The sequence below is a fragment of the Rissa tridactyla genome, chromosome 3, assembly GCF_028500815.1.
Source record: "Rissa tridactyla isolate bRisTri1 chromosome 3, bRisTri1.patW.cur.20221130, whole genome shotgun sequence".
In the NCBI taxonomy this organism is placed as follows: Eukaryota; Metazoa; Chordata; class Aves; order Charadriiformes; family Laridae; genus Rissa; species Rissa tridactyla.
This window is the reverse complement of record NC_071468.1, coordinates 119,214,084-119,240,214: the sequence shown is the minus strand read 5'-3', so window position 1 is coordinate 119,240,214 and position 26,131 is coordinate 119,214,084. Positions and strand designations below refer to the sequence as shown.

Genomic DNA, 26,131 nt, shown 5'->3' with positions numbered 1-26,131 from the left:
TGAGGCCTGTCTCTGCCTGTGTCTAAGCCCAGTGCAGTTGCCTCATCACCCTGTCTCTTGAACAGAGCAAAAACTGCTCAATTCTGAAAGGGAAGAGAATGAAAATGCTGATCTTTGTGTGCGTGCTGCTCACGCTCAGGGTGCCAGCAGGTGCTGCCGCACGGGGTGCCCTGTTTGTTTTACATCGCTAATTGTGTTTTCTTTGTATTTATTCCCCTGTCCATAGGTTGATGAAAAAACTGTAGGGGAGCCTGGTTGGCTTTATGGGAGTTTTCAAGGGCATTTTGGTTGGTTTCCATGCAATTATGTAGAAAAAATACCAGAAGGAGAAAAATCTTTGTCTCCGAAGAAGGCCTTACTTCCTCCTACAGTATCTTTATCTACTACCTCAGCTACTTCAGAGTGAGTTTTTGTTCTGTTTGTGTTAAAATTGCTTTTTCTAAATTTAGCTGACACATAATGTGCTGTGTAGTTTCACTTGGTGTTTGTTTTAAAAATATAAATGCAGAAAACTTAGTGAAGAACCTGCCTGAAAGACTTAGCTTGGAAATTTTGATAGTCTGCTTCACGTTGTATGGCATATATGTTTAAAAAAAAAAATGTTACTCTGCTTGAGGTACTTTTTAAATAAAAATAGTAATGTATTAACTATGCGTGTATTCAATTCGCAGACCACTTTCACCAAGCAAACCTGCAGAAGAATCTGATTACCAAAACATACCTTTTTCTAACCTGAATGTTAATACAGCATGGCAACAGAAATCAGCTTTTACTCGCACTGTGTCCCCGGGATCCGTTTCGCCCGTTCACGGCCAGGTATATTGTGTGAGAGTGGAGAACCTTCTGTAGTTTAGATTCATGTTAATAAAAGAGATTTAAAGAAAAACCAAAACAAAATATGCCTCTTCTAATACTGGCCTCGCTGAACAGGCTAGAGGTTAAAGAAGCTATTCTGAATGCTCCACTGGTGTGCATTGACGTAATGCCATGTGTTTCCAGGGAGCAAGAAGACTCATGTATGTTTGATAACTCTAAAATCATTTTCACCTGTAATTAAACACACGAGATGTTGTTAACAAATGAGAAACAGAGTTGAGAGATTGTTCCTCAATCAGCAGCTTGTATACATCAACGTAAAACGTTGTTGACCATACAACAAATTATTCAGCCATCATTTAGGGATGAAGTTGCTTAAACTTCAGTCAAAGATATATCAGTTTGTTTGTTTGTGTTTAACACTTGCACCATTTTGGGGTAGTGTGGTTGACCATCATCTCCACTTCTGTCTTAACAGGGGCAGCCTGTCGAGAACTTAAAAGCACAAGCACTTTGCTCTTGGACTGCAAAAAAAGATAACCACTTGAATTTTTCAAAAAATGATATCATTACTGTCCTGGAGCAGCAGGAAAACTGGTGGTTTGGAGAGGTACACGGAGGAAGGGGTTGGTTTCCAAAATCATATGTCAAGCTCTTGCCTGGGAGTGAAATCAAGAAAGAGGAGTAAGTGCGACTTTTTCTTTTACTCAACGGTTTGAAAAATAGGTGGTTTAGAGTGCAAAATTCTTGCAATGCTTTAAAGTGCAGAATATAAATACCATTTATAATTGACACCATGCCGTTTTAGGCTTTTATTATTTTGTTCTGGCAAGCCAAGTAATGCTAGGCTCACTGCTATGTAAATAGACAGTCTTCCAAGGCTGAGTGCTGTGAAAATTCAGGGGTGTTTGATTATTCATCAAGTGCCAGGCTTTGTTTTGGTTCATTACGGAGTCAGCTCTCTTGCAGTGTAGTTGCGTTCTGCCTCTGAAGATGCCGATTTCTGAGTGACCTACAAATAATCGTAAGCTCGTGAGGCACATCTTGCAGAAATAGTGTGTTTTTCTTTACTTGAATAGATCATTATGTCCATTCTAATGCTGCAAGGTAACTGTTCAGGTAATAATTCAAAGTCTGGTTACTGCTGGGATGGCTGCACCGTTGTATGTGAATTGTTCTTTTCATGTGTTACAATAAAAGTTCGTAGAAATTCTCTAGAATGAGAGAGTTTAGATAAAATCTTTAATTTGTACTTCTTTTGGAGAGAGATGTATATATATATATATTCTCATCTTTCATCACTTTACATTTTTTGAAGCAGCGTGCTCGTGGATGCCGTTCGTATCTTAAATATCGGTAATACCTGTCACTGTTTGACAGTCAGGGAAGTCCTTGCAATTACTTCAGAGGCAATACCAACTTTGAGATAACCGAAGTCAGCTTAGTCTCACCCTGATAAAGAGATTTGTTCTTGATCAGCCTTTCAGTTACCCAGACCTTTTTTTCTTTCTGCAGACCAGAAGCTATTTACGCAGCTGTAAACAAAAAGCCTAACACACAGTCTTACGCAGCAGGAGAGGGTAAGACAGCGTGAAATGTGCTACTTAATGATACAGTCTGTTTCTGCTTAATAGCGTGTGAATAAGCTTAAATATGTCAAGAGTTTCTGAGCCAGCCTTTTAATGCTTGTCCAAAAGACCCAGTGCCAATGTTGAGCTACCGATATGAGAACTCTAACACAGGAGCTTAAGTAAAGCTTGTAACTGATTCAGGTTGAGCATAGGCCTGGGTTTTGGTTTTGTTTTTAAGACTTTTGCTCAGGCATTAATTTATTTCTGAAAACTTAAATATGTCTCATACCCATAAGCCGAGTTCTCTTCCTGCTGTTCTCTACTGTATTACACTGAATTGTAGAGACATAAGAAGGGACTTTTAGTCTCCTGAGTGTAAATCATTCTCTTTTAATCAGCAGGGTGTAGAGAAAACAAATATTACTGGAGAAAAATTTGTGGGAAGCACTTTCTAAGCCTTTTAATCTAGTGTATCTCCATGTTTCCCCAGTGATATTTTAATTCCACTTGTGTTTTTCATTTTTGCTGCGTTAGTCAGCTAAGAATGGTTTGAATCAGGTTTAGGTGTGGAATATACACGCTTGCTGTGAAACACAGGGTGGAATACTTAATGCAAGGGATGAGTGTTCGAGCTGCGGTCTGCCGGCCTCTGCTGGTCTGCAGGATGACCACAGGGTAGTAACTCTCACTGTGCCAAATTCATCTGTCCGTACAAAGTTGTGTAGCTGTAATTCAGAGTTGTAAGCGTGAGGCGAGATGTGATTACAATCACGCAAGTAGGTAGGTTGGTTGACAAACTTGTGAAGACATGATCCACGATATGAACACACTGATGAAAGCTGATATCAAAGATACCTTTACTTGCATCTGACGTACTTTTATCCTCCAATCTGAAACTATTGTCTCCTTCTTTGTATGTGCTGTTTGCACAGAGTATGTTGCGCTCTATTCATACTCAAGCTCTGAGCCTGGTGACTTGACTTTCACGGAAGGTGAGGAAATCCTAGTGACCCAGAAGGAAGGGGAATGGTGGACCGGGAGCATTGATGGCAGAACTGGAATCTTCCCCTCCAATTATGTCAGACCAAAGGATCAAGACGTGAGTTCGTATTCTGACAACTAACGCATGATGCTTTCTCTCAATTTTATTGGTACTGGTATTGATATTTAGCTCTTAGATAGTGATCTTAGGCAGAGATTAATGTGCTTGACAGAAAAGAAAAGCTTAGGTAGCTTGAGTGCTAAATCAGTGCTCTAGCCACAGCGTCATGCTGTCTCTCTCCATACAGGATTTTTAAATATAGGCTCAAAATTAAAATCTCGGTGTGCTTTTCTGTCCACATCCTTAAAGTTGGTGTAAACTCTGCTGTTTTTATTGTACATTAAAAGACGATTGTTGTGTCTTTGTAGGCTTCTAGTAATGCTGGCAAAACTGGAACAATAAATAAGAAACCTGGTGAGTGTGTGATAACTTTTTATCATTTAGGACTGTTTCTTAAGTAACTATGAGCATTTAGGTTCATAGCAGTGTTGTAATGGTGGGCTAATGTGCTTAGCTGCAAGATACGTACCAGGATATTTCTGTGGATCTAGCTCTTACTGTAATGAAAAAATAACAAATGTAATGAAAAAAATAACAAATACTATGAATATATTATCTTTTCAGAAATTGCTCAGGTTACTACAGCCTATGCTGCATCAGGATCTGAACAGCTTAGTCTTGCTCCAGGACAGCTAATACTTATTCTGAAGAAAAATGCTAGTGGATGGTGGCAAGGAGAGTTGCAGGTAATTACTGAAGGAGAAATAATTGGGACTTCATGAAAGGCAAGGAGGTGATCTTGGGTTTAATTGAGAAAACAACTAAGTATAGCATTCTAAAAGCTGGCCAGAAAGTTATTTTTATCTTGTATAAACCATATTTGGGGAAAACCAAGTTTTTTATTAAATCTTGAGTTGTTGGGGTTTTTTGTTTGGTGTTTTTTTTTTTTTGGTTTTGGGGTTTTTTTGGTCATAGAAAATAGTAAAACTGTCAGTGAACATATGCATGGGAGGGGGAAGAGGGATGTTGACAGTTAATAAATCGGTTACAATTTTAATTGGTAAAACACTAAACTGTAAAATTATTCTAATGAAAGAACAGGAACTCTTGGAAGTTGGAGTTGGAAGCTAGTTTATTGTGAAGGTTGCTGTTCCCACTTTTCTCCTTTTCTCACCTAGTGATGAATTTCTAGTCACAAGGGTTGAGGGTGCAGTTACATGACGTTCTTCTTAAATCATAATTGATATTTTGACTTTTGGAGCCCCGTGGATCTTGTCCATAACAGCCTTCATCTTTGCAACCAATGCAAAAAATTAAGTCACAATCTTGTAATGTCTCTGTTACCCTTTTCTTTAGCTGAATTTTAGCTGAATCTGCAGCGTTAGCCTGAATTTAAACATGTTACTTCCAATACTGAATGCTATTTCCAATATTGGGATTGAACAGCACAATACAAAGTTCTGTCCCCTTGATATCACTTAACTGGCCTTTACCAAGGTATTCTACAGCCTCACACGCTCCGTTTTGAGTGAACACTTGTTAAAACCTATCTTCCTTCTCCAACAGCTAGAGCAGGGCTGATCTAACTATTCAGTATCTGTTTTTAAAACCAGCCTGCTTTACAGATACAGGAGGAGAGAGCACAGTGAGCAAGCTGAGAAATCGCTGCCCTGAGTTTCTGTGAATTAACAGCAGTGGAAAATTTATTCATAGTATGTGCAAAAAAAATAAACTCAGAAAACAATGAATAGAATAGTTTGTATTTTAAGAAAAGTAGGTTTGGTGCTGGTTCAAGAAGAAGCCTCAAAGAATCCAAAAAAAAAAAAAAAAAGAAAAAAGAGGAGGGGAGGGAAATTAAGATATGTAATTGTCAATTCTTGCTAGTTTGATTTTGTTTTTTTGTTGTAATACAGCTCACTCCGCAGCTGCTGCTTTCTAAAATCTATGCTCACTTTTACATCCTGACTTTTTTTGTGCACTCTGAAGTATATTTGTTTCTTCAGTGTGTGCGGAGACCATCTTTACTTGTGGGACTCAAAAACACAAAGACTAAAAACTAAGGAAATTCTTTTCGAAGTCTCGCGTGCTGGACTAGGTAGGAAGTGATACCAAATGCTTAGGTCAGGATTTTCAAAGCAGCTTATGGTAATTGTTACCTCCGTTCTGGGTATCTCATTAGAGACTCCTTATATGATGCATAAGTGGAATGTTCATAGAGCAGATTTTCAGCCCTATAATTAAATAGTGCACTGAAATAATTAGCTGCACTTGAAAATTTTGGATTAATACATTTACCAAAACATATTAAAGTGCAGCTTTATTTGAACTGGGTTGTTTTATCCTTTAGCCAGATTTTTTTCCTTTTGAGATCTATTTACTACTTAGTGGGTGTTTGGAAGCCTGACTTTTTGTCTTTTGTTGGCAAAACCGTGTAACGTATTTGTTGCCTTTTTTACAGTCTGTACACTATTTGGTTTCTTAATTATGTAATAACCATTTTAAACATTTGCAGGCAAGAGGGAAAAAGAGACAGAAAGGATGGTTCCCTGCCAGCCATGTGAAATTACTGGGTCCGAGTAGTGAAAGAACCACATCTGCTGCTCCCTCAGGTGAGGGGGGGGAAAAAAAAAAAAAGGACTTTGTATTTCATTTAGAGTATTTTATGTAACTGCTTCAATTGTTCAGATACTAATGTGAATTACATAACTAGCGTAATACTGTTTAATGGCCGTGTCTGATAGCGGTGTCATAGAATCATAGAATCGCCTGGGTTGGAAGGGACCTTTCAGATCATCTAGTCCAACCATCAACTTAACTCTGACAAAAACCATCACTAAACCATATCTAAGCACTATGTCTGCCCGTCTTTTAAACACCTCCAGGCATGGTGACTCCACCACTTCCCTGGGCAGCCTGTTCCAATGCTTGATAACCCTTTCAGTGTAAAAAGTTTTCCCAATATCCAATCTAAACCTCCCCTGGCGCAACTTGAGGCCATTTCCTCTTGTCCTGTCGCCTCTTACTTGGGAGAAGAGACCAACCGCCACCTGGCTACACCCTCCTTTCACGCAGTTGTGGAGAGTGAGAAGGTCTCCCCTCAGCCTCCTTCTCTCCAGGCTGAACACCCCCAGCTCCCTCAGCCGCTCCTCACAAGACTTGTGCTCCAGACCCCTCACCAGCTCCGTTGCCCTTCTCTGGACACGCTCCAGCACCTCAACATCTTCTTTGTGGTGAGGGGCCCAAAACTGGACACAGCACTCGAGGTGGGGCCTCACCTGTGCCGAGTCCAGGGGGATGATCACTGCCCTCGTCCTGTGTCACTGTGGAAGGTAGTGTCCTAGTCAGAGTTTGTGTTCAGCTCTTATCTCTGTCCAAGAAAGGTAAAATCTCCCAACTTCTTAATCAAACCAGTTCTTCATAGGGTCTCTCCTTAGCATATACTGTCCTCTACGTACCTTACAAGAGAATGTCTCAGTCATACAAAGATGTTTATATCCAGAATCTGCGAGGATCAGCAGTCCATCTTCTATGGCAAGCGCTTTTTAATTTTGCTGAGTCCACCGAAGAGCCACACTCTTCTCATTTGAAAACCCCATGTTTCCAAATACTAGCAGAAATCTTACAGAAAACTAACAGTCATGGGCAAACACCTTGGAATTACATGCACTGCTCCTTGTAATGAGGGAGACTAAGCAGGAAGTTTCCACTAAATTTTTCCATTTGAGTGGCCAGGTACAAATGAGATTATTTCACAGAAAATGACATTTTTTTGGTTCTGCATGCTTAAAGCGTGCTGTTCTCCACAGCTATGATTTGCTTCTACAGCAGCTTCCTGGGTGTTGCTGGACAGGACTTCCCGTTGACTAAACGAGCAGCTCACAATTAGCTAATGCATGTTTCCTCTGCCGTTGCCACGTTCTTCTCACAAGTATCAGCTATGAGATAATCAGACTCACTTGCTTTTCGGAGCCAGTAAAAGAGATAGAAGCATACTTGATTATATTTTAAAATGTTTAGAAGGTCAATAGGTGCTGTACTAATAGAATCAATTTGCTGTATAAATGCATAGATATGTAAAGTGGAAATAAAGATTGCTGCCTGGCATAATTAGAAAAGAGTAAAAGGAAAGGGAGGACGGTTCCACGTCAAGATAAGATCATGTGGCGTTTTTCTTATGTAACAGCGTATGTGAAATTGTTGTTTCTTTCCTGTGCTTACATAAAACGCTCAAAAAGTCTTGATACTTGTGTAACAGTGTTCTGCTATTTCTGTTTTTTCTTCCTAGTGTGTCAAGTGATAGCGATGTATGATTACATGGCAAACAATGAAGATGAGCTCAGTTTCTCCAAAGGGCAGCTTATTAATGTATTGAGCAAAGATGATGCCGACTGGTGGCAAGGAGAAATCAGTGGCGTGACAGGTCTCTTCCCCTCAAACTATGTGAAGATGACCACAGATTCTGATCCAAGTCAGCAGTGTAAGCAGCTTTTATTTTTTTATTCATTCCATTACTTTATTTCAAAGGTGCATCGCTATTCTTCTGCTTTGTGTTTAGAATTCAGAGTTCCGGGCATCAGCTGAATTTATTGGCACTTTAAATACCTTTCCTTTAAATACTTTACTATAGTAATAAGTACTTTAAACGCTTTTCTATTGAACCTACAAACAACCAGCACGTTACCAACCAGCCAGTGTGTAACTGCAAGAGTGGAGAATGAGCTAAGAGACTAGATTTGGTAGGTGTTCCTCTTCCACTAAAGGCGCTGACGTTTGATGACTGGGAGTCAGTGCAGGCATACTGTGCTCGATTACAGAACTTGCTCAAGTTTTATAAAATATGAAAGTCTCTGCTATTGTCATCTTTAACTTTATTTAAACTTAAGTAAAGATAACCACAGAAAGGATAGGGAAAAGATTCTAGCATTAGCAAGTGATCTGTCCCTATGGTATACACGTGTCTCAGCTCCCAGCGATCCAGCTCTCGTCCAGTTCTGAGAAAGCAGATCTGGATCAAAACACACGTTAAGCTGAAAATTATCATCAGCAGGTTGAGAACTGAATGCTAGAATATACACCTATCTGACACTGAAAATTTTCTCGATCTTTTTCACGTGTAGAAAACACTATAAGGTTTCTGGTGCCTCCCACACACACACCCCGTTTTTTGGCCCCTCTCCCCAGAGAAAATTACCACCACTTTCACTCCCTCAGCTTTTCATCCTGGGGCACTGTGATTAAACCAACTTTTGTATCAACCCATGGCATCAGTGGGTTTGGGAAGATATCTTACTGTAAAAGTTGCTCTTTTGACAAAACAAGCCTTGTCCCTTCACTGACTATTTTTTCCCTAGACATCATTTGTCGTTTTCTCAGGATAAAAACATGCAGCCAGCAGGCTGGTTGAGGTAGACTCTTAATACTCTCTAGCTACTGTGTAAGACCAGTTTGCGCTTAAGATTTGATCAACAGAGTTGTGTTCTTACAGAAGGATTCACGAACTTGGTAATGAAAGTACAGCTTGGATTGGAAAGTTAAAATATTTTCCCTGGGTAGCTTGTTGTGGTACCTGGGCAAAATACAGTATGCACCATTTTCGAGGTTTTCTTTTTAGCTAACTTACATCTGTGCTTACATTTTTAGTAACACATTGATGATTTTTTTTTTTTCTCTTAATGCTGGTGTGGCTGTGGTGTCAAAAACTTCTGCACTTAGATTTACCTTAACATTCTTTCCATTAGGTGTATCTAAATCATTGAAATGATCCTTTTAAAGTTTGTGTTTGTTTCGTTATTTAAATAGAGACAAAAATCTCAATTTTGAAGAAGTAGCATTGACTAAATCCAGATGGGCTATAAAACTAAGATTCTGGCTGCATGTTAAAACTTTCTGCATTTTCAAAAATGATAGAGAGATTAGCTTATCACACCAGGTGTGTTTGCATTTAGACTTATGGAGCTGAGTGTGGTAAGTGCAAGATGATTACACATACCACTAATTTTCAACAAAAGCAGTGCTGAGATCACGCTGTAATTGGAAGCATTTGATGTGATGACTCAGTTTTTCTCACTGGTTGCTGATATGTCATCAGCCTGTCTTTTTCTCAGATTTCAATGTCGTGAAGTAAAAATATTTCCATCCACATCAGATTGTGGCACAGAATTTTCCTTTGAAAGTACATTGATAAAGGTCAGCCGGTGGCAGGCAGATGAGCAGATGTGCAGCAGGTCATCTGTACATCATTGTGAAATTTTTGTCGAAGAAATAATGTGTTTGGTGTGAAGCAGATCTGCTGGTGCTTAACTAACAAAATCCACCTATTGGTGAATGAAGAATGTGTTGAATTTTTATTTTTTTTTAAATTCTCTGAGTATTTCAAATAAGCTAGTTTGTATATCAGTTTTGTGCTGGGATTTGCCACTTTTTTTTTGTGATATTAAAACATAGGCATTTGGAAACTGCAGGGGAAAACCCTGCTTAAAGTCCAGAGCCTGCTCAAAATCAACATGGCTCGTTAGCTCAAGCTCAGCCCTGTGCAAATGCTGTTACACAGATTTCGGCTGGGCTGCTTTCCGTTGGCGTGAGGTCGGAGCTGGTAAGTTGAGTTAGCAGTAAGCTAGTGCTGTACCATTCTTCTGTAACCAGAGAAATATTTAATGATGTAACGATTGAACTTTCCAACTTGCTTGGATTCCCTTAAAATAATTTTTGCTCTTATTTAAATATAGTGCAGAAACTCTCACTAGTATTCTTGAGAAACCTCTAAGGAATCGTCCCACAGAAATGTTGATGTGGCCCTCTAGGGACCAGCTTGGAGATATGACAGAATATAATTTTAAAAATGCAGTGTTATATTTTAAAAGAATTGTTAATCTGAGTATTGTAATGTTTCTGTTGAAGAGTAGCAGTTTCTCCCACTGCCTCTTCTAGATGGTCAAACGTAATGGTATTTGAAAGGGAGCAGACAGATTGGGTTTACTCAAATAGGTTTGCAGCTTTGGAAAATTCTGCTTTTCCCTTAAATTAAACTCTGTTATATGGACCACCTTTGTACCCAGAGTCTTTCCTGGGACTTACTAGTTATAGCTGTAATGGCAAACTTCCCTAGCAAAGAAGGAAATTAGAATCATAGAATCCTTAAGGTTGGAAAAGACCTTTGAGATCACTGAGTCCAACCATTAACCTAGCACTGCCAAGTCCACCACTAAACCATAAACTTAGGTCAATGAGATGTTTCTTCTCTTAGGTTGCTGAACTAGCTCTCTGAAGAGAATAAGCTGTGCTGACAAGACAACTTTTCCTGTTGGTGTAGCTGCGCATCCTGCCACAGGGTCTCTGCAAGGAAAAAACTCAAGGAAGGGTGTCCTAGGTCTGTCAGCAGGTCTCTTAAATACAGCCGAGTTCCGGTGATTGCAGAACACAAAATACTTGAGAGTCGTGCTCTCAGTGACCTTGGTGATGATTGGAGTTATTCATGATTTAACGACATTTTAATAGCAGTCCTTACAGCAATAGGAGTCCTCATAAAGAATAAATAAGATATGCAGGAGGTTTCAAAATATAAATAGCTATAGATTTAAAGTAAAGGAACATGCATAATCTTCTGTTCTTTGTTGAGTGCTTGCTGAACCACTCAGGGTCAGATCTTTTGTGTAGTGCCAGTACCTGTCTAAGACGTGTCTACCAGGTTTTCTCCCTGTTCTTCCCAAGGGCTGTGTAAGGCCAGGTAGACATGGTGCACTTACCCCTTTACGCTTCTTCCTGATCGCCTGGAGATAATTTTGTCATTTCAGCCAGTTCAGCCTTAAACAGTTTCACTTAGAAACTTGTTCTCTCCTTATCTGTTGGTTTTTTTCAGCGAGATGGTTTTTTTTTTTCAGTTTTTCTTCTTACCCATAGGACCGGTCTGAGCCTTGTCCCTGTATTTTCTGCAGTTGAAGTTTTCTCCCCTCACGTCCCTCCGATGGAGGCAAGACAGATGCTCCAGCTACATCTGCATACTCGGTTGCTGGCTGTCTCTTAGTGTTAGAGCTCTGTTCATCTCTCAGAGGCGTTCTTGCCGAGAGCTGGACGACTCAGCCGGGTGGATGTACCTGTGCTCAGTGTGCAGAGCCTCCTAGCTCATCCGATCTGAGAGGTCTCCTCTCCCTTGGTTACATTGGTCTTTCACAGAGCTGAATCTTGTACCAGTTCTTTCTACTCTAATGTATGTATAATTATTGTTTCTCTTCGCTCTTTTTAATTTTCGTAGCCCAGCGTTGCTGCAGTTCCTCAGGCACCTAAGTTACTCCTTCAGGCGCTTAGACTTGAGCTCCAAGTAGTCCCCGTAAGCACCTCCTCCTCCCATTTAAACCTGCCTGCTCTGCCTTCTGACAGTGCAATGGCAAAAGTTGGTTAGACTGGGAACAGATCCTCTCTCTGCAGACTGTTCTTGACACGCGTATGTTGACAGTGTGAATTTCCTGGTGTTTGTAGTAATACCACTAGATTTGCCTAATTTTTTCCTCCTCAGACCTTACTTACAGATGGGACACGTTAGAGACATGAGGCAAGTCCTGTCCTTTCATCAACAAGGATCTGTATTTCCAGAAGTTTATCTCCATGCACAAAAGATGATTAGTAATTCCTGTCCACCGCTATCTAATGAATGAAGCTGACTGATTTTTCAGGGGTGTTCGTAGTGAAAAAACAGCTTCCGAACATGCTCGTGGCAGGTGCATTTCTGTGTCTCCATATGGAAAACAGTTGTTGGAGTTCTCTAGTTACTGCCAAGTACCTTCTCTTTATGAGTTTGTGGTATCATTGGCTTTGAGGTGTTGCATGTTGCAGGTCCACGTTCATTTTTTTAACGCATGAAGATGAATAATTTGTTCTAAGATTTGACTCAACAGCTCCAGAATTTTCCCCCTTTTAGCAAGGATCAAACACGAAGTCAGTCCCTTAGTTCGCAGTGACGTAGTCATTTTGTAATTCTAAACCTGTTTGATCGTTGTCAGTGAGGTGTGGTAAAGCTTCCAGGTTGAAGCCCTGGGGTGTGGAATAGTCGCTGGGTCGCCCGCAGGGTGCGTGCAGCTGCAGCCCACCTCATACCTCTGCCTTTAAGGTGACTTTGCAGCACCTCTTCTCGGCCCTGAGGCCTTGGTTTCTGACAGGTGTGTCGAGTGATGTGGTACGTCCTACTTCACGGACACATGTTACTGGAGACAAGGTGTCATTTCTTTTCAGGCTTTGGACAGGTTAATTTTTTTTTGTGCCAATATAAATAAATTCCAGTGAGGCTTTTCTGTACAAGTATCTGATTTTCTCATGTCCCATTACAAGTTTCTCAGGAGAAATCCTGGCTTTGTTGAAATCTGAGGGAATTTTGCCATTGCCTTTAAAAAAAAAAAAAAAAAAAACCAAAAAAAAACCCCAAAAACCTTTAAGGCTTGACCTTGCGTTGTTGAGTTCTACATAACAAAAGTCTTCCATGGGAAGAAACTTTCTTCAGGTGAATCAGCTGCAGATGTTTTTCAGAGTCGGTGGTGGCTGGTCGCAAGTACTTAAAACTGTGTGTGTTTATAAATATGAAATTGCCGGAGCAGAAGCTCATGATGTCTGTTTTCAGAAAGTTGAATGTTAGTCATTCCTTTCTGACCTTTTTGGTGTTGTTCTGTCTTTGTCCATAGAACTCATATGTTTCACTCTTCAAATTTATGTTCATTTTATCCTTCATTTTTTGTTTTTTTTTTGTTTTTTTTAGGACCCAATGTTGTCTTCCAGTGTGAAAGCACCTCAGAGACCCACTATCCGAGTTTGACTGTAGCGTGGAGGCAGGGTGGCCAGCCCTGCTCACGTATCTCTGACACAATCCTTTTGCTTCGTTTGAACGTTAGATCCAGTCAAGAAATTAGAGTTTTGTGGGTTTTCTTATAATCTACCGTTACAGTTGACTTGTAACAGCAGAAAGGATAGTGGGTCTTTGTGTGGCTTTCACTGCTGTTCATTCTTGTTTCCTTTAGCATTTTTGTTTGGTATTGGTAATGGCAGATCATTAGCATGCATATCAAGTTATCGTTTGCATGGTGGGATTGCAGACACACAAAGACCCACTATTTGCACAGTTTATCTGAGCTGTTTTGAACGGGCAGTTGTGTTCTTTTAATGTTGTAATGTACGTACTTTGCAGAATTAAAATGTTTGCTGATTACTGTTCTAATGGACTTGATTGAATCTCGTACATATTGAGCTTTGAAAATTTGGCAGCCTACAAGGCTCAGGCAGAAAACAAACCCTACCTGTCTCTGCTGCTGATAGTCACTGTGATTACAAACATGCTACGAGATCTAAGATTTAGATCTGGTGTGGTCCATCCAGCCTTTTAAATACCCTTTTTAACTGGGGAAAGAACTATTAAGCGTAGGGTGGAGGATATTTTAATTTTTTTCTTCCTTCGCAGTAATACTATAGCAGGAATTCAGGTTGTTTTGGCTCAATATGTCCTATCCCTAAATGACCTCCTTCTGTTAAATACCTGGTTCCGATCATTCGTATTTGCTTTCAGTTCTAGCAAACAGCAAACATGTACTCGTTACTGCAGTAAGTACTTACACAGTCTCTGTGCTACTCAGCCCTTCCCCTGCCCCTTTTCTTCATTAAATAGTTAACGGTACTGAACAGTGTTTTTATCTGGCTACAGTCTGCAGTGACTTAACGTAAATTCTATCTGAAAGCTGCCGCTCTTCTTTCTGTTAAATAAATTAGCAGGCGAATACATAGGTAACCTTGATAAAGAAATGTTGCCAGAAAAGAAACACTAACAGACACCTGGAGCTGAAGGCAGAGCATTTGGGCTTAAAAATGGAACTACGCTCCTCAGCTCAAAAGTGGTCCTTAAAGGTACGGTTATGGCACGTCAGGGGCATGGCGCAGTAACGGTGCCCACGGTTTATTAGTCTGGGGAGAGGGAGGGACCAGGGCTATAACCCCGATACCCCTGTAAATAAAAGGATCGACTTAATAGCAGACTCCTTGCCTGATTGAATAGTTCCGTGCTCCTTTCACAGCAGGAGAGCCCTGGTAGACATGGTATTTAATTTAGTTATTTTCCTGAACTTGGTTACGAAACAGCAAAGGTCACTTATGCAATCAGCAATGTTTACAAAACACTGTTTACTACGTACCTATATATATGAATGTTGTGAAGGTACTATCAGGAAAAGGTTAGTCCAATGGCAGAGATTTAAAAGCCTTTCTCCAGAAATTCTATAGAGAGAGTGAGATGTTATGTATTTAATATACTTGATCAAATAATGTATATGTGCCCTTTAGTTCAGAGAGATATCTTTTGTGCAATACGGACTACAGCAGTGTGCCTACATAATACTACAAATGGATTTTTATTCTGGATGTATTTTGTCTAAACCAATATTTTGTTATAGAATGAAATCATGTTATTGTAGGCAAATAATGTGCTAGATAATTCCTCAAATATTCTAGCTGACTTCATTTCCTTATGAAACTACATTTTAAGTATTTCTACTAAAATATGCGAATAACTCTGAATTGCCTTCTCTGAATCTCTGACCTTGAAAGCGTGTTTAATACAGCCTGAAGCGTGTTGTGCTACACCAGTGGCATCAAAGTCACTCACTGTAGCCTAATAATTAGGTGATCTTAGAAATTACCCCATTTCTAAAAGGCACTTGTAACCTGTGGGATTTGAGCCAAACCGACTTCCCAATGTTCAGCGACGGTTTTCCTTGAATGCCTAATTGCTACTAATTGTCTTTTTAAAAATCAAAACCAACTTCACATCCTATCTGGGATGTTCTAGGGAATAGTTACACGGCAGTTTCCAAAAACAACTGGCATTCTACCCATTTTTTAACTGATGCAATTGGAGCTGAGGGTAGTATTAGGTAAGGTTTCACACAAGGAGTGTGAGAGACGGTTGGGAAGGTAGATGTGAGCATTGATAATTATTGAAAGAGCCGCCCCTCCGTTGGAACTGATGAGTATTGAAATGAAGCGTTTGGAGCCTTCACGGTTCCCTCTTCATCTTCCAGTATTACCTGACTACACTCTAAATTCTCGAATTGTAGTAACAATAATAATAATAATACACCTTAATCACGGTGATTGAAAGAGACGTAGTCCCTGCCTTCAGTATTTATCTCTACTGCAGAAGTCTGCCTCACGCAGCTCAAGCACGATCACCCGAGAGCTCTGCTCTCCTCCGCACACTGGTGGGGAGGGAACACTATGTGTACATCAGATCAGCGATAGGAAAGACAAGATTATTTTAAAATACTGTTCTGTATCACTCAAGAGGTGTAGCTACTAGAAGCTGGGCTTAAATCAGACTTTTTCGTTCAAAAATGTTACTTTTTCTCTGGCTGTGTGCAATCCACTCCCTGGTTGATAGAAGTTCGTGGAGTTGCGTTCAGCTGTTGTCCCAGCCAGCCGAGCAAAACTAGCGTTAAAGCGTTCATCCCTTAGTTGGGTGAAAACGGTTGGCTTTGGAACTAAGGACAAGTGGAAAATAGAGTTATCTGTTGAACTGATGGTCCCCAGTGAAGAGCTGAGAGGCTAAGCGTTGCTCAGAGCCACACAAGGTGAACAGTTAAAGCTGAAGCCAGCCAGGAAAGCCAAAATCTGCTGTTGTCTGCCGCGGAATACTGGCTTCATGTTGTTTCCCGTGGGCCAGCAGAGAATAGCCATGGGGTAGCTGGGGAGAAGAACAGTATCAATGCTGTAAATGCATAAGAACAGGTACTGAAACGATTCCTAATTTTGCCACTGTCTGCTTTGCCTGATGGACTAACCGACTCCAAAAGTGTGGTTTTACACAAGCGTAGTTGGCAGAGCTGAGCTCCTGACCCAGCAGTAGGACCCACGCGAGAAAGCGGTGCCACCACCAAGCCCTGGTTGCAGGGCTGGGGTGTGCGAGGGGTCGCTGATGGCGGAGGGCTGAGAGAGCATCCAAAGCGCTATCGCAGTGTCAATGTTAATAATGTTACAGGTAGGAGTGCAGAAGGCATAAAGCTCGATTAAAAACCTTACGTGCTAATAATGGAAGCATCTCCTACCAGTCATTGAATCTTTACGCCATCTCGATGCTTGGCCAGATCGTATCCCTGGGTGATTTTCTTGGGTCGGGTTGAAAACACCTGTAAATAAGTCTGCTCGTAGGAATGCTGACAACCCTTGGCCTGCAGTTGTGTTGGGAGCTGCTACAGGGTCGTGCTACTTTAATGTAATGAACTAATAAAACTGCTACGTAACGGTGTGTGCTGCCTTAAAAATCTCTTCTGTTGTTCTTTTCAAGCTAGAGTATTAATGTTGGGGGATGATTGTTACGACATGCAAATGCAGGCTATGCTTAGCATGGGGCAATTGTTCACCTTTGGTTTTAAACAAAGTTGTAAGATAACTATGCAAATGTATTTTATTAAAGGGACACGTAAAAGGCTCTAGTTTGTCTGTTGTGGTTTTTTTGTCCATCCGGGGAGGATTTTTTTCCCATCGGAATAGCTTGGTACGAGCGTTATGTTACCTGGCTCTGCGACGGGGCGACTTAAGTTTTTACCTCTTGAAAATGGAATCATAAAATTTCTTCCGTTGTAGCACAGAGAGAATGCTGCATTGACTCATCAGGGGAGACTGGATAAAAGTTTTTATTATGTTTCCCAGGGCCTGATGGAAACCGGCCTTTCCGCGGTGGCAGATTTCTTGGATTAATTCCTCTCAGTGGTTTCAGTAGGCAGAGAGGCTACTGGCAGCCACAGGCAGTGCCAGGAGCAGGTTGCAAGTGGATTAGCCATTGTGTGCCCTGCAGAGACTGTAAATGGCTGGGGGTGATGTCCCCTGTTACCGTCGCTCTGTTCTCCGGCTGTGCTAAAGGGACTATTTTCTTGCCAGCCCGTGGTACCCCAGGTGAGATGTAGTCTTTCTATGGTAGCCTGGGAAAACAGAGGCAGGCTAAGGCAGGCAAAAAAACCCACCTTAGCTGCTTTTTCCAGCCATTATCAACTGCCTGGAGCTAAAAAAAAAAAAAAAACCCAAACAAAAATAATAATTTAAAAAAAAACAAACACCAAAGAAGAAAACACCAACCCCCAACCCTAAACAAACCCCGCTAGTTCTTTACAAGTGCAGTTTATGGAGGCCACTTCTTACCCCTGAATAGTCTTCACTGGTGATCACCGCTTCACTGGTGAGCAGTGTTGCCCCTGGTAGAGATGGATCCTTCGGGGCAAGTGCTCCAGCTCACGTTTGAGGCTTAAGATGTCTTTCCAGAGTTGTCATTTTTAATGTGTTTTTTCATTGTTTGTTGAGTGGGAAAGTTCATTGGGGAAGGGGACAAAGCGCTTGGTGCCCGAGCAGATCTGGGCATCTTGCAAAGGCTTTTATCCATCTGTTTTTTACCTCAGTTCTCTGGAATTGACTTTTACGTGAAGGACTTTTTAATTCGCTACCCCTTTTTTTAACAAAGAAAAAAACTGAAGTTTTTTGAAATGGTGATAGATCTCGTTCATCTTTCTTTCTTTGGAAGGTTTCTTCAGGAAGTGTCATTCTTCCCCTTGAACATACACAAACCCAAACTATGGCAGTAATTGGAAGGGTTTTCGCCCCCATGTTTTTCAGGTGTTTGAATCTCCTGCAGAGTAGAACATCTTTTAACTGTGAACCTCAGCAGTTTTTCCTGCAAGGTTATGTTAGTAGGAAGAAAGTGTTTCTTGTTCGGGTATAGTTGGAGAGGGAGGTATAATTTTAACTGTAACTTTAGAGACTGGGATTTCCTGTTTATAAACTCTCCAGCTTGTTTTTCCCTGCCCCTGTGAGACAGCCGCTTCCTCGTCTGGGAGAGCGGGATGTATCGCGGAAAGGTACCGCGGTTGGAGCAGGCATCTCTCTCTTGTGATGCCCGAAGTTTCAAAGGTACCAGGCACCCACTGCTCGCCCCGTCCCATGCTGTTCTCGGGAGGGAGCTGGGAGGTGGTGCCCCAGGTTGTGTGAGCAGCCGCGGCGGAAGCGGCAGGCTGGCCTGCCCTCCGAAGGGAATGAAAACCCCTTACCCAGGCAACAGCGGGAGGTGAGCAGCTGCGATTCCCCTCTGCAGGCGCTCCCAAAACCTCGTTGCTTTTCCTTAGCTGTGTGGGAAGCTTGGGATGAAGCTTCACAAGGCAGAAGCCAAACCGACAGCTGTCTGCTGGCAAAAAAAGGCAGTTTTACTGCTTCCACGCGCATTCCCGGCGGCTAAACTAGCAGAAAACTACTGCTTTGTTTTCCCCCCTCGGGATCCGTTTGCTGCCAGGGTGTGAGCTGGGAGTCAGATAAGTGCCAGAGCTGATGCAAGGAAAGGAGGGAAGAGGAATGTGGGAGGAGAATGGGTAGAGATGTGGGTCCACCCTTTCCGTACCAGTGAACCCATGGGTTGCTGTGGCCACTTTGGAAAAAAAACGTTGGCAAATGCAGTAGGTGGGTTGTTTTATTCTCCATCTTGTTTGCCTTTCTTCCCTTCAGATCCAAATGCCTGAATTCACCCTCTAAAATCAGATGTGAGGATTGCGTACTATGGTTTTATACCAGTATCATCAGACCCATCAAAATTTGGGGTGTTTACACTAGTGCGTATTTAAATATAAAATAGCACTCATCCATTCATCCCAAAGGCTGACGGTCCAAACACAAGGTTAGTGCAGGAGCCAGTTAATTTAACGGCGGTTTTGTGTCTGATAATGAGCTTATAAACGAGGTCTATTTTAGGTGTATAAAAAAAGACCTGTTTTCCTTCCAGTGTGTGCTTCAACTTTAGGTAGACAGCATGAGGCAGCCGCAGATCCCAGCGCGTGGGTTGTTTTGTTCTAACAGCTGTGACAGAAGCAACCAGCAACGGGAGCGTGGGTCCCTCCCTGCTTTTGTTGTTGCAGGGCCGTACCTTCCACTAGAAGAGAAAACCACGTGGTCAAAGCTGAGATTTCAAAGTCTGGACAAATCAAGTCCGGTTACTGTGGAAGCCCTTGAGTATCCTGAAATTTCGTGTCGTAGGAACCGGGTGGGCTGAAACTCAGTCCTGTACGGAGTGAAGAAGGATGCCGGAATCCAGAAGTAGCACACGCGGTCCATCTTGATGGACTGAGATACCAAACGTGATAGGAATCGCTTTGATCTGTAACTTTACTCCTTTTTCTCATCTAATTTTGGCCTGAGTGTAACTTTGGGAACATCTAATGCCAGAAGCAGCATTCTGCACGATCAAAAGAGCTGCAATCCCGGATCTATTAATAAAAAGTGGCATTTTTTTTGAAATCTTGTCAGAAAGCTTAAGATCTGTGATCCTCCTTAAGGGTATAGAACAGAACTGAAAAGTCCTGATTTTAAATCTAGCTGTTGCCTTTATTGCTTTACTTCTTTGTGTTGTTCCAAGGGTTTCCCCATTAAAATACTTCGGTGTCATAAAACTCCATTTGACAAGTGTTTCTCTGTCGCTGAAGGATGCTGCTCCCTCAAAGCAGCTCGATGCCTGGCCAGCGGGAAGCGCGCAAGCCTATGAGGTGCCCACTAAGCCATTGTCACATCAAGTTTAGCCAAATGTTTTGTGTTTCTTGGGTCTTCCGCTCCCCCAGATTTTCATTTCGTTATTTAGAGCAGCCTTCCCATGAGCAGATCTATACGTTGGCGATGAATAGAATCACAGAATGGTTTGGGTTGGAATGGACCTTAAAGATCATCCAGTTCCAACCCCCTGCCCTGGGCAGGGACACCTCCCACTAGACCAGGCTGCACAAAGCCCCATCCAGCCTGGCCTTGAACCCCTCCAGGGATGGGGCATGTTCTAGTGACATGAATAAAGTGGTGGTGTAGTGTCCTACGTGTGTTAGGGTGCTCCATCTGTTAGCACAGTACCTCCGTGCTGTAGGTCACGCTGCCTCTCCTGACACCTGTAAACTTTCAAAAAGCCTCGTTCCTCTAGAAATGCTGGATCTAAATGAGTCCCTGCGACGTCCTTTCTGCTCTCCTGCAAAATCCACAGGTCACGCTGTATTAAAACCTGATGCCGTCACATCAAACAGTAGATGTATGTTCTCAAACGCTCTGCGATTGTTTATTTTCTTTTCCCCCCGCCCCGCTACGCTGCAGTGCTCTGCTGGCACGCGCGGGCTAACAGCGGCGTCGGGGTTCGGCTTTCTGTGCTCCCCTTTACCCATCTAAACATATTCACTGCTTCCTTTTTACCAGTTTTCGATTTGGTTACTAAATTTCAGACATCGTTGTCGTGCTTACTAACGTGTGTCAGCAGAGAAAACGCCGCGTGAAGCTGCAGGGTCTGCATGTTATTACCGAAAATTGCGATTTGTGTCACTGAATGGCTGTGTGTTCCCGTGCATGACTGTGATTATTCAGACTTGATGCATAAACACAATTCAACGTGTTTCAGGCTCATTCTGTTTCTAAACGAGAAAAATAGTTGTGCAACTGTGAAGTTACGCAACTGTAACACTATGCGTTATAACTTTACAAATCTGTTCTGGTGGTTCGTATCATAAATTAATCGCGGAGGCAGGGTGCTCTAGAAATGGGGTAGAGATTAAAGGTGCAATGTCCTAAGTCAGACCCAGACCCGTTCTAGATGACTTCATCTCACGAAGGACATTGTGTAAGGTAAGAGAAAACCAGAGTCTTGACAACGGTGTGGCAGAAAAGGGGAGGAGATGAGAGAAATCATCAGACAAATGGAGCGGCAGGAAGTCAGGAATTCTTTTTTGGCATCACATTACAAAAACAAGGGATGTTAGAAGAAATAAAAGGTGACAGACTAAAAAATGACAGAAAGCGGGGAGGGGGTTGATGAGTGCATCACTCGATTTTGAAACCCGCTGCTGCTGTGGACAGGGTTTCTAAAGAGAACCACCGTGTGTGTATATAGGCTGAACCGTCGGCGGGTGTGTGTTGATGCAATTTTGTTAATTCCTCAGATCTGATGGCCTGAGCGGGATCTAAACTACTGGCTTACTTCTTGTAGGGTGTGCTGATCTCCAAAGCCTTGACACTATGCAACCGATGGAAAGGAAGAGGCAGGGCTACATTCACGAACTCATTCAGACGGAAGAAAGGTATATGGACGATCTTCAGCTTGTCTTAGAGGTGAGATGTCTCAGATGTGAAGATGCATTTGGGAAAAGAACACCTCTGTCCTACTGAATAATAGCGATAAAGGGATCCTTACAAATTGTGAAATGTGAGAGGAAGAAAGTGTGAGTACTTCCCTTTCTAGCGAGCGTTATGTGGTTGTCCACCAGGCAAAAACCTCACGTTGTGAAAGCCATCGTCTTACAAGGACCTTCCTGCGTTCCACATCTGGGCTCCCCGGTTCAAGAGGGACAGGGAACTGCTGGAGAGGGTGCAGCAAAGGGCTACCAAGATGATGAGGGGACTGGAACACCTCTCTTATGAAGAAAGACTGAGGGATTTGGGTCTCTTCAGTCTGGAAAAAAGACAACTGAGGGGGGACCTTATCAACACTTATCAATACTTCAAGGGTGGGTGTCAGGAGGATGGGGCCAGGCTCTTCTCAGTGGTGCCCAGGGACAGGACAAGAGGTAACAGGCACAAACTTGAGCATAGGAAGTTCCACCTAAACATGAGGAGGAACTTCTTTCCTTTGAGGGTGGCAGAGCCCTGGCAGAGGCTGCCCAGAGAGGTGGTGGAGTCTCCGTCTCTGGAGACATTCCAAACCCGCCTGGACGCGTTCCTGTGCAACCTGCTCTGGGTGACCCTGCTCTGGCAGGGGGTTGGACGAGATGATCTCCAGAGGTCCCTTCCAACCCTATGATTCTATGATCCTGCTCTCAGGTGTTCGGGCTCAGTGTAAAGATGCTGGGCCGGGCCGGGATGTCTGCCAAAGCTGCCCAGGCTCATGACAGAAGCTGTATAAGCACCATAAAAGTTTATCATCTGCCTTCGTCTCCGATTTTATTTCTGGAGGCCAGACCACCTCAGTGGGCAGGGCAGGAACTGGCCAGCATTAGGAGGTCTGGGACCTCTCTCTGTAAAACAGCTCTGTGGTGAAGTGTTCAAGATGTTAAATAGCCTGAGGTACACGGGTTCTCTGCTGGCCAGAGGTCTTGTGCCGAGGGTCCCCGCAAGAAGCTGTAGCTCTGGACGCAGGTTGACTGTGAGCGCTCTGGGGATGGGGACGGGTGTGATGCGTCAGTGCAGTTTGTGGAGCAGTTGACTCCGAAATGATGGGAATGCTCTGCTGAACGCTCAGCCTGTGGGTCCCAGTGCTTGTCCCTGCGTCACAAATGGTGACGGCGGTGTCAGAATGAGGTCACGCACTCAGGAAAAACAGCGACAGCTGTCACAAGCGCTAGTAAGGAATTGCTTTTAACTTCTCCTGGGAAACTGGACACTGAGCGTTCAAAAAAAGCAGAATCACTGCTAGGCTAACCAAGAGGCTGAGCTGCTTTTCTCTCTGAAGAATCACTCACCTTTCTAATTTTTTGACCGCAGGTTTTCCAGAAACCGATGGCTGATTCGGGCTGTCTCACAGAAGGAGAAATGGGGCTGATCTTTGTTAACTGGAAGGAACTCATCATGTCAAATACAAAGCTACTGAAGTGAGTACTTACCCACATTCTGATGTTTTTCTCCTCATCTTTATTCTCTTGTTCCTTTCCCCAGGAAGTTTTCTGGTTTTCCTGTAAATGTTTCTGTCCTTGCTGATTATTTCCTGTGCACACGTGCATTCGGAACAGCTAAATGCATTCAGACCACCTCACAAAGAAGTTTTATGAGAGAGAGGGGAATAAACAGCAAGAACAGATGCACATTTGCTGTAATACCTTAGAAACAGAACCTACACAAAAGCATCCGCATGGGAGGCGTTCTTCCCAGTTTTCTGCAAAGCAACATTCTGTTCTCTAAAAATAAACTTTGGAGAGACAAAGTGGCTAATAATTCATTGAAACGGGATGCTGGTTGAATGTAGAGATTGATGCCGATTGTCCCAGAAGCCTCTGAGGAGAGTCTCAGTCCCGCAGACCCCGTCAGGCAGATGGTTCGGCTCAGTGTGTGGTGCTTGGGGCTCAGAATCACAGAATCATAGAATCTTCATGGCTGGAAAGGACCTTTGAGATCATCGAGTCCAACCAAACAACCTACAATCTCTGCCACTAGAGCATGCCCTGAAGTGCCACATCTAGACGTTTCTTAAACACCTCTAGGGATGGTGACTCAACCCCCTCCCTGGGCAGGCTGTTCCAGTGCCTGACCACTCTTGCAGTAAAGGAATTCTTCCTAATATCTAACCTAAACCTCCCCTGCTGCAACTTCAGACCATTTCCCCTGGTCCTGTCATTATTCACCTGGGAGAAGAGGCCAACACCCACCTCTCTCCAACCTCCTTTCAGGGAGTTGTAGAGGGCAATGAGGTCTCCCCTCAGCCTCCTCTTCTCCAAGCTAAACATGCCCAGCTCCCTCAGCCTCTCCTCATATGCCCTGGTCTCCAGACCCCTCACCAGCCTGGTAGCTCTCCTCTGGACACGCTCCAGCACTTCAATGTCCCTCTTGTACAGAGGGGCCCAGAACTGAACACAGCACTCGAGGTGAGGCCTCACCAGTGCCGAGTACAGAGGCACCATCACTTCCCTGCTCCTGCTGGCCACGCTGTTCCTGATACAAGCCAGAATGCTGTTGGCCTTCTTGGCCACCTGGGCACACTGCTGGCTCATGTTAAGCTGGCCGTCCACCAGCACCCCCAGGTCCTTTTCTGCTGCACCACCTGGAAGCGCCCGTGCCGCGTAAGGGAATTCACCTCGCAGGCTTGCGTCCTTTCAGAGATGGATGTTGTAGGGATCTTCTTGACTTTGGCCTCGCAGACTTGGCAGCCAGGTTGGATGGTGATTTCTTTCCTCTCCAGAGCCTTGCGAGTGCGTAAGAAAACGGGAGGAGAAAAAATGCCAGTGCAGATGATTGGGGACATCTTGGCAGCAGAGCTCTCCCACATGCAGGCCTACATTCGGTTCTGCAGCTGCCAGCTTAACGGAGCTTCGTTGCTGCAGCAGAAAACCGATGAAGATGCTGATTTCAAAGACTACTTAAAGGTATCTTATTCAGTAGCTTTTGTGCTTTCTCCTTTCCTCAATGACAGGAGCCCGTCTAACCGGCACCGACCAGATCAAAATAACCCAAAAGAGTAAAATCTTGCAAAAATAGCTAAGAGCCTTCCAAGGTGTATTTATATGATGACCATAGTTAACGCTGTGTGCGCTTTTTATTTATATACCTGTCTTTCTCTCTAGCTGATCTATTATTCCACTTCCCATTCCATTGCTCGTTGCTTCAGTGTAACGCTAACCCTGCAAAGCGTCTGCACCTTCCCAAAAAATTCATGCTGTCCGAAGGGGTAAGAGTCTGTGGAGCTGAAATAAAAGAAGCTGTTGCCCTGAACGTGCTTCTAATTCAGCGGGGGTGCAGCGTGTCGGAACGGTGGGGTGGCAGCGGGGCCAGAGGTGCGCCGCGAGCGTCACAGCCAGGCACGCTGCAGAAATAAAGCAGGAATTGCTGCCATACTGCAGCTGATGCGGGGGCTTGGAGGCCGTGAAAAGAGAAATGCCGGAACTGTCGACATCAGGCATTTGTTTCTTTTATTGCTTTGTGTTTTTTAAAACGTGCACAGAGCCTGTAATGTGAAAATAAAAGCTGGAACGGTTTTGAATGTAAGGATTCCGCATGAACAATGATCCGGCGGCTTACGCTGGCAAAGCGTCCGCGTACAGTGGCATCCGCGTACAGTGACAGCAGCGGCTCTCCTGTTTGTTCTAGATACAAGTATTGTTTGCTTACCATAAAATCTAAGATTTCTTGGAACGCCTGGAAAAATGAATCTGATCAGACAATTTTCAGTTTTCAGCGCAGTGAGGCAACTGTTTCTTGATGAGTAATGTGGTGTCTGTGTTTAATCTCTGGGTTGCCCCATAGAAACTTGCCTTGGACCCTCGCTGCAAAGGAATGCCCCTCTCCAGTTTCCTCCTGAAACCTATGCAGAGAATCACCCGCTACCCTCTGCTCATAAAGAGTGTGAGTACCCTCAGCCAGGCTTCGTAAGCGAACGCTTTGGAGTTTGATCTCGATAGCAAAAGCCAAAAAAAAAAAAGCCTTGTCCCTTTATGGGGACTTCTCTGAGAGTGCGGAGAAGTACCTGTGCTTACCTCTGGTCTTGTCTGGATTTCTCCCCTTTTTGGTCCATACCAGATTCTAGAGAACACTCCAGAAAATCACCCCGATCACAGTAACCTCAAGCTTGCCTTGGAGCGTGCGGAGGAGCTGTGCTCTCAAGTTAACGAAGGCGTGCGTGAGAAAGAGAACTCAGACAGGCTGGAATGGATACAGTCCCACGTGCAGTGCGAAGGTCTTGCTGAGGTAGCCGCGTTGATACGCTGCACGGCGGCGGCTTTTCTGAGCCATTTTAGAAAGGCCGGGGTGGGGAATGGGGGTCCTTGCTCACATTCGTTATTGCAACACGATTCTCTGCTGAGCTCTCGGCAGAGAAGCTTTTATTATCTTCTGCTCACAGCCATAATGTGGTGAGCCCTCATTTTTGCATGATTTTGTCAGTGGGGAAATCTTGATTTATCAGCTTAAACCTGATACCATTTAAACCGTTAAACGAACAGAAATAATAACTCTTATCTCTGAAGTTCTGCCCATGCTGCTGCTG

General features: G+C 43.3%; 1 protein-coding gene across 4 annotated transcripts in view; it reads left to right on the top strand.

The window, feature by feature from the left end:
- Positions 1-26,131, top strand: part of ITSN2 (intersectin 2) — an 88,863-nt gene that overhangs the window by 57,247 nt on the left and 5,485 nt on the right. For 3 of the 4 annotated variants that reach the window (XM_054197274.1, XM_054197272.1, XM_054197273.1), the window contains 14 exons: positions 227-402; positions 672-816; positions 1,295-1,500; positions 2,332-2,396; positions 3,320-3,486; positions 3,798-3,843; positions 4,054-4,175; positions 5,942-6,038; positions 7,715-7,906; positions 21,434-21,555; positions 22,924-23,030; positions 24,332-24,515; positions 25,393-25,491; positions 25,666-25,833. In XM_054197274.1, the coding sequence (XP_054053249.1) occupies positions 227-402; positions 672-816; positions 1,295-1,500; positions 2,332-2,396; positions 3,320-3,486; positions 3,798-3,843; positions 4,054-4,175; positions 5,942-6,038; positions 7,715-7,906; positions 21,434-21,555; positions 22,924-23,030; positions 24,332-24,515; positions 25,393-25,491; positions 25,666-25,833 (1,896 nt within the window). Of the gene's footprint in view, positions 1-226; positions 403-671; positions 817-1,294; positions 1,501-2,331; positions 2,397-3,319; positions 3,487-3,797; positions 3,844-4,053; positions 4,176-5,941; positions 6,039-7,714; positions 7,907-13,168; positions 16,880-21,433; positions 21,556-22,923; positions 23,031-24,331; positions 24,516-25,392; positions 25,492-25,665; positions 25,834-26,131 lie in introns of those variants that run through there. The other variant, XM_054197277.1, reaches the window with a different exon arrangement.